The sequence below is a fragment of the Pongo pygmaeus genome, chromosome 2, assembly GCF_028885625.2.
Source record: "Pongo pygmaeus isolate AG05252 chromosome 2, NHGRI_mPonPyg2-v2.0_pri, whole genome shotgun sequence".
Classification (NCBI taxonomy): domain Eukaryota; kingdom Metazoa; phylum Chordata; class Mammalia; order Primates; family Hominidae; genus Pongo; species Pongo pygmaeus.
The window spans coordinates 65,454,053-65,475,486 of record NC_085930.1 but is presented as its reverse complement, the minus strand read 5'-3'; the positions used below and the strand labels follow the sequence as shown (position 1 = coordinate 65,475,486).

General features: G+C 40.9%; 1 protein-coding gene across 4 annotated transcripts in view; it reads left to right on the top strand.

Moving 5' to 3' along the window:
• The window catches only part of PPARG (peroxisome proliferator activated receptor gamma), a 146,478-nt gene that overhangs the window by 115,854 nt on the left and 9,190 nt on the right, over positions 1 to 21,434 (top strand). For 3 of the 4 annotated variants that reach the window (XM_054480367.2, XM_054480368.2, XM_054480366.1), the window contains 2 exons: positions 2,130 to 2,329; positions 12,974 to 13,424. In XM_054480367.2, the coding sequence (XP_054336342.1) occupies positions 2,130 to 2,329; positions 12,974 to 13,424 (651 nt within the window). The remainder of the gene's footprint in view (positions 1 to 2,129; positions 2,330 to 12,973; positions 13,425 to 21,434) is intronic. The other variant, XM_054480370.2, reaches the window with a different exon arrangement.

The following is a 21,434-nucleotide window of genomic DNA, read 5'->3' as shown; positions in this document are numbered from 1 at the left end:
TGCATAAGGAATTCTATCTGAGCAAGTGGTCAGGAGGTCACAGAGGATTTTGAAGGAATATGCTATCTGGGGTTTTCTTTCCATTGTATTTCAAAATACAGTAGACAAGGACTTAATATGTGCCAGAAATTGTACTAAGTGCTGAGGATACAATAATGAACAAGATTCCTGCCTTTGTGGAGATTAAATGGCAAGGGAGGAAAGAAAACATTATAGATTAATTCCTGTGATCAGTGCTGTGAGATGAGGTCATATCCTGAGGGACCCAGACAAGCCTAGCGCCAGGGGCTGGGGTCACCAGTAGATAAAAATATGAACAACCATACCCCAGCCCCATGGAGCAACACAGAAAGAAATGGGGAAGAGTGAGTAGCGAAACAGGATTTTTGACCAAAACCTCCTAGTTTAAAGGTTTCTATATGAAGAGGCCATGTACCAAGGATATATTCACTAAAAGTATCTAAATATAGGCTAATTCAATTTAAAGGAATCCCAACTGAGAGGTAAGATTTTCTTCCCCTCTAACTCCCAAGTCTGGTCTCTAAGGAGGCCCCTACAGAACAATAGTTGTATTAGTCAGCGATAAAATTTATTTAGGGTCAATGGAAATGAATTTATGAATTTGAGACTCAAGGGTACATGTCAGTTTCTTCTTGGGAAAATCCAAGGTAATATTCACAGAGTACTCAGATGGGAAAGTTGTCATGTGCTGTCAAGTCTCATGGTAGAAATGCTACTCTTAGCATAATAACATATAAAATAACTATCTCTGGCTGGGCGCAGTGGCTCATGCCTGTAACCCCAACACTTTGGGAGGCTGAGTGAATCACTTGAGGTCAGGAGTTTGAGACCCGCCTGGACAACATGGTAAAACCCTGTCTCTACTAAAAATACAAAACTGAGCCAGGCATGGTGGCCCACCCCTTGTAATCCCAGCTACTCAGGAGGCTGAGGCAGGAGAATCGCTTGAACCCAGAAGGTGGAGGTTGCAGTGAGCTGGGATTGTGCCACTGCACTCCAGCCTGGGCGACAGAGCAAGACTCCATCTCAAAATATAAAATAAAATAAAATAAAAATCTCTTTGTTCTGGGATTCAGCAGAGACAGAGTCTTGCTAGAGACATAAACAAATATGACAGTCTCTGCGCTCGAGGAGCATATAGTCTAGTGAAGCCGATCACCATAAAAACGCATGGCTGTGATACCACATTGTGAGTGTAAGAACAGAGCTATGTATGCATGGGGAACAATGGACGTGATGACCAGGTACCCTTATTATGGGAAACATAGAACCCAAAGTGTGCTCCCAAAGGAACATGATTCAAAATAATATTTTGCTGAACATATTGGTAAGAAGGAAAGAAAACATATCTGAATTGAAAAGTTACAGTTTATTTTTTCCCCAAACTAGCCCCCACTAACCCCTCTTACATTTTCCTCCTTGCTTTTCTTTCTTTCATTATCTTCTTTCACACTTCCTCACCCTACAGGCAGCCAGTTTGTCTTTCTGACAAACATCATTAAGTGATAACTGTGGAGAGTCGGGAGATAACTATGGCTTCTCTCCACTACGTGTAAAAGTGCTCTCTGGACTAGTAAGATGTGATAAAGCACCATCCATATTTCTTTTTAACAGAGACAAACAGATCTTACAAACTCCCTGAGAACAAAGCCTATGTCTGTACAACTTTGAATTCTGCACAGTTTCGTATTTTAATTCATGAAACGTGTTGATCCTTCTAGTGCCTGACCTTAGGTCAAGTGCTGGGGATACAAAGAAGGTGACCTTTGAATTGGGCCTTGAGGGATGAGTAGGAGTTGGTTCTCAATTATTTCACATTTAAATCGACATACTTCCCTCCCTTTGCTAAACTCTTGAATTCTTTCACTTTCTCAGCAGCATTATGCATTAACTTTTAAAAGTGAAAGTGAACAGTTTAATTTTTACTGATGGTCTGTGCTACTTTTGTGAAATAAAAACATGAGCAAAGTGGTAGACAGAAACCAGAACTCAAGAGCAGTGGAGGAGGAGGGCTTCTACCGTGTGGGAACGAGGGCTGGGAGAGCACAGTGTGTGTTCAGAGCAGTAGTAATCCAATGATTCATCCTGTCATTCCTCTTCCTCTATAGCCATCAGGTTTGGGCGGATGCCACAGGCTGAGAAGGAGAAGCTGTTGGCGGAGATCTCCAGTGATATCGACCAGCTGAACCCAGAGTCCGCTGACCTCCGGGCCCTGGCAAAACATTTGTATGACTCATACATAAAGTCCTTCCCGCTGACCAAAGCAAAGGCGAGGGCGATCTTGACAGGAAAGACAACAGACAAATCAGTTAGTTCTCTTCTGCTGTCTTCATTGGGGGAGGCGGGGAGTTGTTTTGGGTTTTTGTTTCTTTGAGTAAATGGTTTACTGCGCTACAAATGCACACGCAGAATATTGTTCAACTGTTGGCCGTTAACATATTGCAGGCTGAGTCTGAAACGCAGGAAGTGTTTTCAGATAGCATAAGTCAACATTATTTTGAAGAGGGAGAAAAGTCCATAAAGTCTTTGAGAATAGTGTAAGAATGTATTGGTCATCCTAACTTTAATGAATGAACTTAAGCCCCCTCAGCCTATCACCCTCTTTTAGGATCCATCTCCTTTCTCGGCATCAAAATAACTGGCCACAGCAATATTCATTCAAGCTTTACTCTGGGAAGAACCCGACCTAGGTTTAGAAAAGGTATTGAATCCCACTATTTCACCTTTCAGGAGAACTACCAGAGTTACCTCCTTTTTTTTTTTTTTTTTTTTTTTGAGATGTCGTCTTGCTTTGTCGCCCAGGCTGGAGTGCAGTGGCACAATCTCGGCTCACCGCAACCTCCGCCTCCCAGGTTAAAGCGATTATCATGCCTCAGCATCCCGAGTAGCTGGGATTACAGGCATGCACCACCATGCCCGGCTAATTTTTGTATTTTTGGTAGAGACAGGGTTTCACCATGTTGATCAGGCTGGTCTAGAGTTACCTCTTATGAAGTTCAACATGAGGCATAAAAATAGATTCTAGATATTATGTTACCTTTCTTTCCTTGTAGCATTCTTGATTATTCCGGGGCAACTAGAAGCTCTATCCTTTTATTACATATGTGAATTTTATCTTCTGCAAGGCTCTGAGCTGCCTGGACCACTCCAGTGGACTCTCCAACATCTGTTCACTCATTGAGCAGCACTGTTTAGAAAACCCAGAATGGGTTGTAATTGTTACTGAGTTAGGTTTTCCAAGCAGCAGAGCTCTTCCCTCACTGGAAACTGAGAAAACAACATGGAATTATAGAATAAAATTGTACCTGAATTCTAGTCCCAATTCTGCCATCAGCTTGGATGACCTGGATCATGTCTCTGTACCTCAGTTTTTTTTGTTGTTATTGTTTTGAGACAGAGTCTTGCTCTGTTGCCAGGCTGGAATGCAGTGGCGTGATCTCGGCTCACTGCAACCTCTGCCTCCCTGGTTCAAGCAATTCTCCTGCCTCAGCCTCCCGAGCAGCTGGGACTACAGGTGCACGCCACCACGCCCAGCTAACTTTTTTGTATTTTTAGTAGAGATGAGTTTTCACCATGTTGGCCAGGATGGTCTTGATCTCCTGACCTCGTGATCGGCCCGCCTCTGCCTCCCAAAGTGCTGGGATTACAGGCATGAGCCACCGCGCCTGGCTTTGTAGCTCAGTTTTTAATGACAGGGTTTGGCTTTGATTCTGATGTCTGCACAATGCTCCTAGGGCTGTAAGAACTGCAGAACACACTGAGAAGACACCATCCCAGCCATGGAAAGCCCTTCTATGCAGTCATTTATTTTCACATGAACACCTCCCAGAGAGCTATGCAATTACTTGATAGATATGTGTAACTTTTCCCCTATTCAGATATATTGTTAGGAAAATCTCATTAACCTTTCATGTATTTTGATGACTATCTCAAGATGGTAGTTCTTCTGTTTAGCTAAACCATTTAGTAAGAGTAGAATCAGTTAATAGAAAAAGGAAACTTATGGCATAAAGCCATACGGTAATAAGGACAATGAGTTTTCTGATTTGAAAATAGGTCTTTGATACCTCAACAATAATATACCTGGATTCAATTCTTTACAGTATAAAAAAACCTTGCACATTTATTAGGTTTAAGCCACATGTACCTGACTACTGCTATTATTATCCTCTTTATTTTAGAGATAAGGAAAATAAAGTCCAGAGAGGTTAAACATTTTGCCCTAAGACCCCACAGCAAGTGTATAGAAGACCTGGGACTATAATGCAGGTTTTCTGGCCTCTAGTTCAGAGCATTCGTAGCATGCTAGCTCCTCAGTAGCACAGTACTTTAGGAAGCTAGTCTTTCCCACTTGCTGGTAGTAAGCCAGGGAGATATAATACACTAAGAAAGCTTCGCTCTGAGAAAACTTTCTATGATTGTTTTTTCTCAATTTTTAGAATAGTAGGAATTCTTCACCTCATCTGCTATCCCAACATATTCACAATTGGAAAATTTTTGTGCTGTTTCGGTTCTTTTCAAATTACAAAAGTCCTTGACTAGGACTGCTGGCTTTTACATGCACAGGACTGCACAACACTGGTGTTCATAAAGCTCATTCGTTCAATGAGAAAATTGGCCATAGCAAATCAAAAATAAATGAAGACCTCTGCATAGCTGATTGGACTACAGAAAATAAACCATTCATATCCAGGAAGAAAAAATTAAAAGGATTGCTGAAAAGGAAAGAGCCCTAAAGCAAACTATCTACAGTTTTGGTTAGTTTTCTTTTCTTTTCTTTTCTTTCTTTTTTTTTTTTTTTTTGAGGTGGGGTCTTGCTCTGTTTCCCAGGTGGGAGTGTCTTGTTGTATTGGCCAGGCTGGCCTTGAACTCTGGGCTCAAGCAGTCCTCCCACCTCAGCCTCCCAAAGAGCTGGTATTGCAGGTGTGAGCCACCAGCCATGATTAGTTTTCATCAACTGCTTTCTCACCTTCTTTTCATCCTCCAATTCATACCTGCAATCCTTATTAGAAATCCTGTCAACTTAATAGTACCAGAAAGTCAGGCAAAAGACTGAAGAAAAAAAAAAAAGCCTCGGTGGTCAAGAACTTAAAATTACACTACTGGTGTCCAACGTGCTGTTATCTGTGTTACTGGAGGACACCCTCAAGATACCTCACTCCAGTTGACTCCTTGGCTCTAAATCTTTGAGTTAAAAAATAAGGAGGTTCTTTATGAAATAAACAGGTATTAAGCTATTTAAAGGAGAGAGCTGTAAAATGCTTGATTATGGGCTTTTCAGGTTCAGAGGCCAAGCGTTTGTCATTTTCTTCCAGTAACTAGAACTGTGTCTTGCCCCTAATAGTTACTCAGACTATATTTGCTTAATTGAGTTAAACACGGTTGCCTATGCCCTTTGAAATTCTGGACTTTCAACAGAGGGCCTCTAGCCCAATATTTGCTTACCAAACTGGACATCATTGATGATCTGGATTCAGGCAGGGTCTGGAAAAAGAGAGACTGGGCCAAATTAAAATAATCCATTCACTGATGACACAAAACTAAACTACAATTGTTTGGCACCCTCTCTTCTCCTTATCTTGCAAAATCAAATTAAGCACTAGTGGAAAGAAACAGTTCAGAGAGGAATATGGGAAAGAAAAAAAAACCAAAATGTGATTTCCAACGAGACTAGAGATTTGTTCTTTATCTACATGGTCGTGTTATTCATTTGATAGCATCTATCTCAGGGGTATTATGTTATCTCTTGGCCAGGACTCATGAAAGTTAAGATTTGCATTGATAGGAAAAGTTTTGCAGAAATGTGGACTCTTGAGAGGGTGGGAGGTATATAAAAGTGGCTATGGCTGTGCAGCAGAGCAATTTGCATTTCTTACACACCCTGCTTGAGACTGATGTCATTAGTGTTGGTTAGGCCAAGGCTAGGGGAGGGTGACCCTAGCCCTCAGAATAGTGGGTGACCAATTACCCAGAACCTTTGGAAAAGGAAATGACTTGATTGAAGAGGCCATTCTTTAAATGTATCTTACTGCTCAATTTCACCATTGCCTATTGTAGAATGCCCGCTGCCCACTCAGCATTTGCCTTTAGGCAGACCAGGACTCCTTCCCCTCCCCAACTAAACTTCCTTCTCCTGTATCTTATTCCCTAGGGCCACTTGCACCTTTCAAATGGATAAATTAAATTCCCCTGCTCCCCTTCTACCAACTTTAACATCATATCCTTGGTGTATGATGCCCTACTTTTCATTGTTTTGCCTAAATAAGAGTATGCTTGGGAATTTTAGGCTTAGGGCCAGGAAAAGATGGGATATGGAATCGTCAGCTATAGATTGCCGGGCAAGAAATTTTAGGAGCAATAGACCTTTTAACCACCCTCAATAGGATGGAACTGACTGTCCGTACAACCTATTTCCCTTTCAGTGGCTTGCTCCAGCCAAGGCCCCTTATTTAAGAGATCTTTCTGCACTCTGAAAACCATGCATATGCCAGAACTAGGTGCTCTGTTTCATGAAGGCAGTTTGATAACTGAATGGACTTTGGAAGTGCCCAGTGTTTGACTATTACCCTGGTGTGATGATCACACTGGGTGTATCATTGTCACATGATCCCATGTTTGTTGATGAAAATAAACAGTGGTTTTCAAAAACCATTTTCAGTGCCATGGTTTGTCATAAAACAATAAATAGAAAAACGCTTGATGTGCCTGCCAACTTTTTACCCCCTATCTAAGAGATGGCGAAGCTCTGGCTGCACTCTATCTGCAAATAAGGAATAAAACTTTTTATTTGTGCTATATTGGACTTTGGGTTCCAAAGCATCACATTGTTTATGGTAGGTACATGTGAAGTCACCGTTTTTATAATTATAAGAGCAAACTGGTGCCATTGGAAAAAATGGTCTTTCTAAATAGTGTGTGAAATATGAAACTAGTGAAGAATAAAATCAATATGGAAATGTAAACTTCTATGAAAACATTTCCTTACCCGTTTAAGTTTGTGCATTCTGAAATTTACAATGGCCATCAAACCCAGTGACTCAAAGCTATTGGAAAGATATCTGTCCTTTTAAATCCTACACTTACAGCTCAACAACATATGGGCTCTTTTCCCTTTATCTCTGGAAAAGCCTGACTGAGCTGGAATTTGCTCCCCAAAGGAAAGACATCAGGCAGAATCCTCAGAGAAAGGGGCTTAGGGAACCCAGTAGAAATAAAATCAGGATAGTAGTGCCAATTCATTTCTGGGGCTGCTGGAGAAGTTAGGCTTCTGGGATCATTCATCCATGTATCAATATTAATAAAATAAATTCTTCTATTGCCAGGACTGTCAGGAATAGCTAAAGATGTAAAAGATCTGAACCAGTGTGTTCTTTCAGAGAATAAGTTAAAAATAATATTTTATAGAGTTAAAAAGAAAAGCACTTGGATTTTTTTTTTCCAATGGCTGGACTCAGTTGGCCAATACCCTTGTTTGCCCGCTGAGTAACTCTTTGGCTGGCAATTGATTTTTTTAAGAGCTGTGGTTATGTGCTAGTTCATTAGAGTGTGAATAATTCTTCATATTAAGTTTTCATTTGTTTGTCTTAAATCTCTAAACCCTGCAGAAAAGCAGAATATCTTTGACAGCTTTCAAACTTCACTTCCATCACACATAGCACTCCACCAGCACCTCTAGGAAACAGTGGTTCACAAGGCACTGCCCCAAGACCCCAGCATGTAAGAGCGTTAGTTTAAAATCTCCAGTTCATCCTAGAATAGTCATTTTAAAAGGAAAAGAAGAAGTGGGGAAGTCCTATAGAAAGCAATGGAAAGGGAAAATTTCTCAACCCAGAATCGGGGCTTAGGTTCTAGTTCCTGGTTTGCTATAAATGGCACTTTGACTTTGGAATGTCTCTGGCTTCCGTTTATTCATTAGTCAGAGAATGATGGGGCAGATTACTTCTGAAGACCCCTTATGTCCTATAAATCTCATGGTTCTCAACAAGAGGGAAACAGGAACAACAGGGGCAGAAACTAACAAGAGGCTGAGGAAACCAAACCAATGAGTTTTGGATTGTAGCTAACCGAGGAGAACCGTGTGTGTGAAAGGTGATGAAAGTCAGATGTATAAAAAGGAAGAAGGAAACAAAATGAAAACGATGAGCCCTAAGAATTCAGTGTTTTTCCCTGGTAAAACTAAGAACATCAGGAAAGCCACACTTCATGAGGCACACATTTTTCCAAGCCAGTTTTTACACTTGTTACCTCAAGTGATTGTTTGAGAGAGAGTAGAGGGGTTGACTACACTCATTCAATCTGCCAAATTAGAAAAGTCACCCTGAATACCCTGTGCTTTTTGAGTGATTTTCATGTTTATCTCCCTTAGCTTGCTATTTTGTTATTCAAAAGGAGTGTAAACTTACAGCATTCATGTATAATACCTTTCATAACTCATGTTAAAATGCTGATGTTATTGGATTTGTCATTAACACTACTGTTCTATTTCTCCATTCAAAAAGGTAAAAAAAAAATTAATTACTCTATTTTCATCATTAATCCCATTTACCCCATTGTCTTTGTATTCTACATAGGAAGCATGCCATAGATCTATAATTGAATTTACTTATCTATATAAAATAGTACTTTTAATCCCATCCTGAAAATCAAAATATATTTTTTAGAATCAAAATATGTCAAAATTGAAAATCAAAATGTGTCAAAATATTGAAAATTGAAATATTCAAAATTAATTATATTTGATGTAGCCCTCAAAAAATTGATTTCTCCTTACAGAAATCATTTTGCTTTCCTGGAAAAACACTGGGTTCACGTGCAGCTTTCTTCATTCCGTTCTGGTTTGTCCAGTATATGAAAAGCACAAGCACACAATGACCAGTGACAGATTCACCATGAAGCTAATGAAGCTTCATGGGGCTCTTCCCTTGTGCAGAGCTCCTTCCAGTGCTTGAGGAAGGGCCCAAGCAATTTTATTCTCATAATTTGTAATATTTTCCTTAGAGAGGCTCCACTACTATGTATATTTTATGCCCCACAAAACCTGAATTCACCCCTCATGTCCCAGTTGTAATTAAACTTTCTTTCCTGTTAAGGAGGGATGTTTACCCAGCCTTTTGATGTAGGGTCTGAAGATAAATACACTGTTAGCCCCAAACTAGAAGTGTAAAATCATTAAGACAAAATTTGAGGATGACACGGCTCCTATAATGGCAATCTTTGGATGATACTGTCCAAGCTGATGGAAAGTGTAAGGACTCCACTTTGCTTTCTAAAAAATAGAAAAACACAGCCATGGAAGTGCAGTACATTTTGTATGGAACATTTTACCACATTGTACCAAATGTCATGTTAAATTAATGATTCAAGATAAAATACAGACCAAATTTAACCAGGGTTTGAAGGGGTTCTCTCTCCATAAAGCAGGCTGGCCACGATCTTCTCACTAGGTTTGAGGGTAAGGAGGTCCCCTGTGAAATATGAAACTGAACTGTCTGCTATCTAAGAATTGGTGAATTGGTTGCAAAGAAAGGCAGACCACGCCCACCCAGGGATCACTCTTGCAGTTTGACAGATCTACCTGGAGGGTGAAAAAAATCTATGCAGCCTTCAGAAATGCAGTGAAAACAGTATAATCAGATATGACTAGGGAAAAAAAAAAAAAAAACTGGTGTTCATTTGCATGTCAACACCCAGAATTCTCTGCTAGTTCACCTCTTCTTCAGAATGCAGAAAGGATTGAAAAAGCTGAAATGGGGCCGGGTGCAGTGGCTCATGCCTGTAATCCCATCACTTTGTGAGGCAGAGGTGGGTGGATCACCTGAGGCCAGGAGTTCAAGACCAGCCTGGCCAACATGGTGAAACCCCGTCTCTACTAAAAAAATTTAAAAAATAAAAAATAAAAAAAATAGCCGGGCGTGATGGTGGGTGCCTGTAATCCCAGCTATTCTGGAGGCTGAGGAGAATCGCTTGAACCCAGGAGGTGGAGGTTGCAGTGAGCCTAGATCACACCATTGCACTCCAGCCTGGGCAACAGGAGCAAAACTCCATCTCAAAAAAAAAAAAAAAAAAAAAAAATGAAATGGTTTGGCATGATGGTGGGGTGCTGATTCCTCTCTCTGTCCTTGAGTATTTACTGCCAGGAAATCCTGACCAACATCAATTGCCAAGGGGTTAAAGTCACATTGTTGTTAAATTGGGAGAGAAAATTAGCAGGATTTTGTGCCCTATGTTCAACTATTACAGAGTTTCGAAAACAGGAACCTGGAGCTTTATATGAGGGGACAGGGGAAGTAAAGGGGAAGAGTGACAAGGGTGATTTATCAGGGCATAGTTCCAGATAAATCACTTACATGGAGGTGAAAGAATTTCATGCATATGTTCTGTGCCAAGAAGCCAAATGGTTGAGCAGAAGCTCGTCTGAAAGTTGAAGTGGGCAGTTCAGGGTACAGTCTTTCCACATGTGAAAAGATGATGATTTTATATTCATGTTATTTGTACTCCTGCATGTGCAGTTGGTCTTTTCAGGTGTCCAGACCATCATTTTCTCATGACATTAAAGAAAGCCAATAAAGGCTAGTTGTGGTGGCTCACACCTATAATCCTAGCACGCACTTAGGGAGGCCAGAGCAGGACGATCGCTTGAGCCCAGGAGTTCAAGACCAGCCCGAGCAACATAGTAAGACCTCATCTCAAAAAATGAAATAATTTTTTTTTAGAAAAAGAGAGTCAGTATTTCATTAATATAAATTATAATACACTATAAAATGCCTGGAGGACAAGAAACACATTTTCTCTAGGTTCTGTGAAAGCATCATTATGCATTCAAATTTTTCTCATAATTAGAACCTGACGTTCTGGAAAAATACAGTAAATTTTCATTGATGTTACTTGCTCTGCCCCCCTTGTATTCCTCCCATTAATAATATTAATCCTGAAAAGAAAAAAAGAAAAAGGAAAAAAACCACCCAAGCAAAATGTTTAAGAAATACGGTAAGGACAGTTTGGTCCCAATTTCCTTGAAAAATTAGAGCCACCAAGTAAACCTGTTTGGGGGTCCTCAAATCTGTCCTCTTTTGGAGTTTGCTAAGTAGTACAGTTGAAGTGAATTTTTTGGTAACAAAAGTAAAAACTTCCAGAATAACTCCAGTAAAGGGTGTTGATGTGACGTACAAGTTTGGAAATATATTTAACATCTGAGAGTCCTTAATATTGGTGTTATTTCCTCCAGTTTAGAACAAACTTAATCTTTTGATGAAAATCATAGAGTTCCATAGATATGAATAGACTCTCCAAGCAGTGCATCTTGAAGCCGGCTGCCACGGCCACTCACGCACCTTCTCTCTGCCCTTTCAGGAGAGAATTCTCAGCATCTCTGCTCAAAACAATTTTTCCTTTTAGTCCATCAGAGACTTCATGTTTGTCGTGCATGCACACTCACACCTCTCCACACGTATGCCCACTCCCCACACACATCCTGCTTCTGAGAAATGCAACTAGAATTTCCTCCGGAGAAGAGATGGAAACCCCTGATTGAGAAATTTAAGGCCTAGGAAAGGTAAATGACTTTTCTTAAGTCACATAGCTCACCACAGAACCAAAGCTGGAACCCAGATACCCTCAGCTCTTCTTCCAGTGCTTTCAGGTGTACAAGTATTTGAAAAGGATTCAAGGTTTAACTCCTTATGTGTCATTCAGTGTATCCAGTATAAGTAAAATGATGCCCCTTAGTCAGAACAGCCTTGAGAATTTCTCAATGACTACAAACCTTGGTTAGTTCTATACAAGGGAAGTAAGAGACAGAGAATGTCATGACCAAACGACTTAACTTTTGAAGGCAGCCTATTGCAAACTTGAATAATTGGGGCATGTATTTTATTGATTGTTTGACCTATAAGGACAGATATTTTAAAATATAAATTCAAAACTGTTTTTTTGCAGCATTCACCTATAGGCCTTCTATATCTGCTCTTTGTGAAATAGATGGCTTCCAGAGCATTAAAAAAAGAAATAGACATTTTCTTGGTTCAAGAGCTCTAATCTGCTTTCAGAGTGATTTTTAATAATTAAGCATATTTTATGTGCACATAGTTTCATTTGTGATCTGAGAAGATTTCATCTAAAACAGAAAAGTTATTACCTGTGAAGGAGAACAAAGGAAAAGGAAAAAAAAAATTTAAGAAAAAAAAATTTTTTTAAACCTGTAAAGTTACTTTATGTTCAAGTGGGTATTTTCAACGCTGAGTTGCTGAAATGATTTTTTATTGAAAGAAGGTTAAAAGTGTATTTCGTTGAAAGCCAAGATAAACAGTAGATTTTGTATTGTATCATTTTAAAAATCAACAATCAGCCGGGCGTGGTGGCTCATGCCTGTAATCCCAGCCCTTTGGGAGGCCAAGGCGGGCAGATCACTTGAGGCCAGGAGTTCAAGACCAGCCTGGCCAACATGGTGAAACCCTGTCTCTACTAAAAATATAAAAATCAGCTGGGTGTGTTAGTGCATGCCAGTAATCCCAGCTACCCAGGAGGCTGAGGCAGGAGAATTGCTTGAACCTGGGAGGTGGAGGTTGCAGTGAGCCCTGATTGTGCCACTGTAATTCAGCCTGGGCGCAGAGTGAGACTCTGTCTCAAAAACAAACAAACAAATAAATACATATAAAAATCAACAATGAAGACTCCCCAAACAAAGGAAATCAGGACTCTTAGCCAGTCATAGGTAAAGTGTTATAGTGTAAATTGAAGGGAAAGAAGACCAAAATTGGTGAAATATGTTTGGTCCCAGAAGATAATTAAGATGAATAAAAGAACTTGAGAGTATTTTCTCATTATTAAGCATCTTCAGCTTTAAAGATTTTAGTTAGCAAAGCAAGTTTACATAAACAGTTTTCTGAACTGGGGTGGCATTCACTGTGAGTTAGAAATCTCCAAGTCACCCACGTTTTCCCTGTTTTATTTGCAGCCATTCGTTATCTATGACATGAATTCCTTAATGATGGGAGAAGATAAAATCAAGTTCAAACACATCACCCCCCTGCAGGAGCAGAGCAAAGAGGTGGCCATCCGCATCTTTCAGGGCTGCCAGTTTCGCTCCGTGGAGGCTGTGCAAGAGATCACAGAGTATGCCAAAAGCATTCCTGGTTTTGTAAATCTTGACTTGAATGACCAAGTAACTCTCCTCAAATATGGAGTCCACGAGATCATTTACACAATGCTGGCCTCCTTGATGAATAAAGATGGGGTTCTCATATCCGAGGGCCAAGGCTTCATGACAAGGGAGTTTCTAAAGAGCCTGCGAAAGCCTTTCGGTGACTTTATGGAGCCCAAGTTTGAGTTTGCTGTGAAGTTCAATGCACTGGAATTAGATGACAGCGACTTGGCAATATTTATTGCTGTCATTATTCTCAGTGGAGGTAAGATTTGTCTTTTGATCTTCTATGAAAGAGGGTGGGATGACGGTGGGGTGGCCAAAAGAATTTTGGATTTCCTTAGTGTTAGTCTGCATTGTCACTTTAAGTGTCAATGGCATAATGCCATGAATCATCACTACACGTGCAAAACACTGTACCAAGAAAGAGTATCATAGGTTTGCGGTGTGAGAGTTATAAGTAACCCAGGATCGTCTCTTTCATCCCTCAACAATATATTTTTTCCAGTCAAATGCCCTCTTCTCCTTTTTCGTTTTCTTTTCTTTTCTTTGTCTCTTTCTTTTCTTTCCAGAAAGGAAGATTAGAGGCCAATCTAATCTTTGGTTCCTGTAAGTAATGGCATGTATAACTTTGCTTAAGACAATGCTCACTTGATGTAGAGAAGGGACTACTAAGTATTTCTGGTCAAATCATGCTCCTGCCCCACCATCAGTAAGATACTACTTTGAATTGCTTTCGTGATATCAGGAATTAAGGAATACCTACTGACCTCCACCCACTCTCTTGTGTGGATTCCTCTGATGGCTTCCCTTAAAGTACCTTTGTGAGGTAGTTAGTTGTGATTAAGAATGCAATCTGAACCGAACACACAACATAGAAATAAATTTAGTTATTTAGCAATTTGTTGTATTTTTGGCCCTGCAAGTACATGATCTGACTAACCAATTCCAAAAGCCAGATTTTCGTCTGAGTGTGACTTTTTTCTTTTTTTTTTTTTTTTTTTTTGTGTGTGAGACAGGGCCTCACTCTGTCACCCAGACTGGAGTGCAGTTGCACAATCATAGCTCACTGCAGCTTCTAACTGCAGTTAGTAAGCTATGGTCATGCTACTTCATAAAAGTAATACGTGGCCATTTTACAGTTGGGCTCAAGCGATTCTCCCACCTCAGCCTCCTGAGTAGACAGGACTACAGGTGCACACCAACATTCACTGCTAATTTTTAAAATTTTTTTGTAGAGATGAGGTATCATTATGTTGCCCAGGCTGATCTCAGATTCCTGACCTCAAGCAATCTTCTCACCTTGGTGTCCCAAAGCGCTGGAATTATAGGCATAAGCCACCACGCACAATCTAAACGTTACTTTCATTCGCCTCTCATGAGTAGAAGAAAGTTATACTTTCATCTCTCTGTATAAAAATTGTTTTTAAGTGGCAAGTTTTCCTATTGAAGTGGACTTCGGGTGAGCTTTCTGTATGTACTCTACAGTGTATCCTCTGTGAAAAACCCATCGGGGATAGTGGTAAACTGTGTATAACTGCACAATGTATTATAAAGAGCACGATCCCTATGTCGTCTTGTTGTCCAGTTGAAAGGAGAATGTTTCTGAAATCAGGTGCATAGTGCAGTAGTCATAAGAATAGCAAACATTTATTTAGTACTTGCTGTGTGCCAGGCAGTGTTCTAAGCACTTCATGCATATTTATTCAATCCTCACAACAATTCAGGGAAGTAAGGACCATTTTACAAATGAGGAAACCAAAGCACTGAGAGGTTTTCTCATTTGCCTGAGGTCACGTGGCTAGCAAAAGATGGAGACAGGATTGTGAGCCAGGCATGCTGGCTCAGACTCTACACTCTCTACCATCACATCATGCGGAATACCGGCCTTTAAATGCCTAGGGTGCAAATAGATCACAATACGGCATAGTTTACCTTTGGAGCTGTTAAGTCCAGGGTCAAGTCGTGATTCACTTTAAAATAACTATTTGATATTATGGGTTTTTGCTGTTGTTGTTGTTGTTGTTGTTTGTTGTTTGTTTTTTTGTTTTTGAGGCGAAGTCTTACTCTTGTTGCCCAGGCTGGAATGCAATGGCACGATCTCGGCTCACTGCAACCTCCACCTCCCGGGTTCAAGGGATTCTCCTGTCTCAACCTCCCGAGTAGCTGGGATTACAGGCACATGCCACCACACTTGGCTAATTTTTGTATTTTTAGTAGAGACGGGGTTTCATCATATTGGTCAGGCTGGTCTCGAACTCCTGACCTCAGGTGATCCGCCTGCCTCGGCCTCCCAAAGTGCTGGGATTATAAGCATGAGCCACCATGCCCGGCCGACATTATGTTTAGTAGAACAAAAATATACTACCTGGCATGGTTTAATATCTTGACCAAATCTACTTCCTAAATTAATCCCTGGCTCTCTGGTATCTTTGATTAATTCAGCAAAAAAGGATGAGATTCCAGTATATAAGAGGTTTGCCAGAAGAAAAATATTAAATTTTGAAAAATCAGATTAGAAAAACAGTTGATATTATTTATCTAGTATTTTATTTTACTTCATTTTATTTGATTTTATTTTTCGAGATGGAGTCTTGTTCTGTCTTGCAGTGGTGCGATCTCGGCTCACTACAGCTGAGTTTTCCGCCTCCTGGGTTCAAGCGACTCTCTTGCCTCAGCCTCCCTAGTAGCTGAGATTACAGGAATGTACCACTACACCCAGCTAATTTTTGCATTTTTAGTAGAGACAGGGTTTCACCATGTTGGCCAGTCTGGTCTCAAACTCCTGACCTCATGATCCACCTGCCTCAGCCTCACAAAGTGCTGGGATTACAGGCATGAGCCACTGCACCCAGACTATTTATCTACTATTTTAAGGCACATTTTACTTTTAATAAAATTTGGAAATATATTAATATTTAATTTATTTCAAATATTTTTCCTAAGCATGCTATATATCCCATGTCTATTCTTTTCACTTAGTCAATTTCCCATGTCATTACATACTCTTTGTTAATACTTTTTGTTAACTTTTTAAATAAAAGTAATACACAGTCATTTTATAATTGAAAGAGTACAGAAAAGTATAAGTGAAAAGTAAAGGGCTTTGCCCTTAGGATAAAATAGAATTAACAAAGTCCTATTTTTCCTATCAAGAAGTTTACATGCACACTCACGTATATAGATATATACGTACACATATGTGTATGTTCATAGCAGTTTGTATTCCTACCCACATATACAAAGGGAAGCATTTGAAATGAGCCATTCAAAGGTACTTAGTTTCTACTAGGCAAGGTCTAGACAAGAAACAGTCATGAGAATTCTGGGCTTTATGAAGTGAGATCTGAATCTCAGGCATCTATCGAGGGTGAGATCCACCTCCCCGATTGTGCTTCCTTAGAGTAAGACAAAATTTCTCAATTAGTTTTTCCTCCTATTCCAGATTTTCCATTCAGCTAAGCAAGAGGCTTTCATCCACTAAACAAATTTCTGATCCTACCCAATCTTAACAAGAGTGATTGTTTTCTCCTCTGCAATTTATTCTAAAGTCTATCAATTACTTTGGTGGTTTCAGAAAGAAGTGCTTTTGTTGGGGATCCAGTTGGCCTCATTCTGAGCTGGCTGTGGATTCACAGAAGAACTTCACTTCAGCAAAGGCACTTAGGGCCCCAGACTAAAAGAAAGATGAGCAAGATGTACATCATCTAAGAGTGGGTGGGGGTAAGGAATTGGGGATTAATGGGGGTGTACCTAGAGGACTCAAAGAGATTTTTAGATGAAAGTAACTGATTTGACCCAACTCAGTATTTGCTGGGGAAAGTGGAGTTGCTACCTAAGATTGCTGCCATTGAACTTCAGCCTTAAAAACTGCTGATACCATTTGATTGGTACTTAGATTTGCCTGGGCTTAGCATCTCTGCTGTTCACTCAGCTCTCAAACCAAGTTGCTGAGAAAGATGACCTAGTTCTTCTCGAGTCTTTCTCCCCTCTCTCTTTCTCCCCTGAGCTTGGGGGCAAGAATTAGACTAAATGAAAGGAACAGCAACCTATTCTAGAACCAAAGTTCAGGACTTGGTACCTTTTTAAGGGCATTTCATGTCCATTCTCTCATTCGATCCTGACAGTGCTCCTGGGCTTTTAATTCTCATTTCACAGAAAGAAAAGTGAGGGTCATAAACTTAAGCGATTTGTCTGAGATCTGACAAACTAGTGCCACCGTGGAACTAACATTGAAACCTGGATGTTCTAACTGTCCCCTCTGGCCCTGGCCAGTGGATTGTGGTCAGCACACTCACTCTTGTGTTGGTGGCTGCAACCTGTTCTCTCTTCACTATATCCCTAAAGTAGGCCCATACCTAGAAGCCAGGAACAGCGCTTCCTTGGTCATCATGGTAAACAATAACTTCCCTTGCACTCCCTAGTCTTACTGACAGGCTGGGCGGCGTCAAGAGTAATAAAACTGCCTCCAGCAAAGCCATGTTTGCAACTGGCGCCGCAGCATCATGCCAGCCACCCTAGCAAACTCCCAAAACCTACCCAGCAGCCAAAGCCAAGCGTAAAGCCCAGTGAAGCTGACAAGCCCCAGGACACTCTGGTGGATGTTTTGCCCCCTTGAGTGTTTGCTGTTTTGTGAAGAAAAAGTGTGGGAGAGTTCCAGCTGGAACTCTGCAGCAGGCAAAAGCTCTTTTTGTTAATTCAAAACAGTTTGGAATCCATTTCAGTTCTTCCTAAACCTCCAAGATACGGGGGAGGAAATTAACTGGATTTTACAATATATTTTTCAAGGCAAATTGCCATCGCTGTCCTAATGACAGAGAAGCTGCCGATATCACTACAACGGCTGCAGATGGCAAGTCATCCAGTCTCCTCCTGTGCCCTCCTGAGTCTGGCCTGGTGACGCAAACCACCTCGAGGGCAGCTCCTTCTTTTTCCAGCAGTCCCAGCACTGTTCCTTCTCTGTGAAGCCACTTTGGATGGCTGTTCTTGGCATGATCATAGACTTTTCTGCTGTTGAGTGGGCAAGGAGAATAGGGTAGAAGCAGGGGAATTGTTCTCATTGCTATACATTTATAGATCAAAGAGGAGCAGATATTTTATGTTAATTGGATAAGACCTAGTTCTATCAGGTCAGTAACCTGGGGTCCCTGGGGCTCCCCCATGGGTCATACCAGATAGATAGATTTTTTTAAAATTTGTTGGAATTAAAGTAGAATCAAAGCCTAGTGCTAGCCCAGAATAAGTTATTCAATAAATGCTTGTTGAGTGAATAATCATCCGAAATGATTATAATACTACCTACCATTTGTTGAAAGCTTCAGTATATGGGAGAATCTGTCCTGGGCACTTTATATACACCCATAATCTGTTTGTTTGGGTTTCTTGGTAGGAAGACTACATGGCTGCATACATGGTCTTTTATTACCTCCATTTTATAGATGGAGAAAATGGAAATTTAAAGAGGTTAAGCAGTTTGCCGAAGGTCACAGAGCTACTAATCGGTGAGGTCAAGGTTCAGACCCAGGTCTCTCAGACTTTAAAACTGGTGCACTTAATTAACCATTAGACCCTACTTTTTGCGTATTGAGATGTGGAAGCATCTCAATTAATTGCTTCAGTCTTGGAGTTCTTTGGCGGTTATCAAAAACTGCCTATTTCCATATTGCCTGCAGATATTGTAATTAAGAATTTCCAAGGCCAGGCACAGTGGCTTATACCTGTAATCCCAACATTTTGGGAAACCAAAGTTGGAAGATCCCTTGAGCCCAGAAGTTTGAGACCAGCCTGGGCAACATAGGGAGACTTCATCTCTACAAAAAATACAAAAATTAGCCAGGTGTGATGGCGCATGCATGTGTAGTCCAAGCTACTCTGGAGGCCGAGGCAGGAGGATTGCTTAAGCCCAGGAATTTGAGGCTGCAGTGAGCTGTGATTGTGCCACTGCACTCCAGCCTGGGCAACAGAGCGAGATCCTGTCTCAAAAAAAAAAAAATCTCCAGATTATAGTTCAGATATTACTTATTAATATCCAAAGCCCTCCTTAAGACACCATTTTAATCTGTCTAACAAAATTAACACCCTAGGTTTTGAAAATTACTTGAGGAAGGAATAGGGCCTGGTAATAGGGCTGAAGACTGGTGTTCTGGTTCTTTAATTTGTTCAGCCAGTAGGTACCTGGAAATAATAGTACTGTTTGCAGAACTCCCCATGAAAATGGACAGTCAACTTTAAATAACTAAGTAAACACATCTCTGCTTAATCAGATACCATCTTATACTAGGTTCTAATATAGATAAGTGGTTGCAGAAAAATTTATGAGAGGAATGTTAAATTGTTGAAATACCATCCAGTCCCTTCATTTGTTCCTGCCCTTCAGAAACAAACAGAATAACCCTGATGCAGCTGTCACGGCAGAACACTCATTCCAGCTCACAGAATACCAGTGTTCAATCAGCACTGAGTTTGAGGAGCACTGGATTTGGGAGTATTCATCTCTCTTCCCTGTCCCATAGCTGCCCTTCAAACTCTTGAGACTGTTCCCAGCTCTAAAATGGAAAGGGTCGTCTTCTCTCTGGAACAAAAGACAGGATGTACTTGCTTGAATAGGCCAATGCTTTCCTGGAGGAAACTCCAGCTTATGGAGCCTCTGCTTCTGCACAGCCCAGTGCCTTCCACCCCCTCTTCATCTGCTAGCATCTACATTAGTAGTTAACTGGAGAGGAGACCAAACCCAAAATATTACAAAACATAGATATTAAAAATACTGTGAACAACAATCAGCCCACTTTCTCCCACCTCTCCTGTACCAGCTAAATATTTAGCTCCCTCATCCGTAGAGTGTTTTTGGACAAGACAGGCTGGTGCCTACATGGTGAAAATTGTTTTTCTCTCTTTTCTTGTAATATTGCAAATAAACAAGGATATCTGCTTTCTCTTGAGCAGGACAACAGCCAAAGAATGTTATTGCATAGTTTCTGTCCCCTATCTGGGCTACGATTGTGTCTGAGAGTAATAACACTTATTTATTAACTGGAAGAAATTTTACGGGCACCTATGTTGTTTCTGCATAGCTTGTGAGGCTCCTCTCTTAGGCCACTCCTCTCATCATGCCTCCACAGCTAGTTGGCAGAATGGCTTTGAATAATGACTCGCTTTGAGTTATCTAGAAATGTCCCATTAGTTCACTATTTTCATAACCCCATAGACTTGGTTTGACAAGGGTGAAGTTTATTTATGAGTTCTCAACTGGCACCCAATTTTTAAAAACCACAGAGCTGGGGGCAGGGATAGAATGATGGGGAGGAGATGAAACATCCTAGAATCATCTGATATACTTTAAACATATACATATACAGGCTTTTGTTGTTTGTAAAATATAGAAGCATCTTTATCTGTGACTGGTTGAGAAATAAAATCCCTTCCCCAGCCCAGGCATGGTAGGCTGGGATCATCCCAGTGAGCGAGCAAGCAATTGGATTTGCCCTCAGAGACTGACTATGAGGTCGAACGCTGAGTCATTCCTGTCCCCACACCAGCAGTCCTGGAAGAGGCTCAGTCGGTCAGTCAGTGGGCTGCTTTCTGGAGCACTTTATCATTTTGGGCTCTCACAATGTGTGTTTAAACTCTGAGTGACCCCAGGCAGCCTTCCAGACTGGCACAGTTCACCAAGACGTTCAGACAGATCATCTGCAAGTGAGGAAGAATGAAAACCCAGCACTGGTTCAAATCACTCCTAACAGACAGAGGTAGTGAAGGCATCACACAGTCCTAGAGAAATCTTTGGAGGGTTCACCAGCATCACAAGTAGGTAGACCAGAAGAGGCAGCCTGGCCCAGTGCAAAGCCCTGGAATCAGAGGGACAGGAGTTCCAAATCCCCACTCTCTCTCTTCCTAGATGTGTGCTTGCGGCAATTATTTACCTCCCTGAGCCTTAATTTCCGTATCAGGACCCTGAGCAAATCAAATAACATGATGTGAAGCCTCTGGCACAATGCCTGGGACATGTTCAGCACACAATAAATGCTAATTTTCCCTTTTGCCCTATATGATATGATTTGAAGCAGTGCCACTCAATCCTGCCAGTCACATTGCTGGAAATGCCACCAACAGTCATTCTTAAGATCGCGTATTACAATATAAATACTCCTAGGAGATATCAGCTAATTGCTTTATCAACTATCGCTTTAAGGGGATTAGGTGTGGGTTGAGAACAAAACCCAGAAGGAAAGAGATCCTGGAGGAAGGGGAGGGCCTCGAAGTGGGGAGGATTCGGACG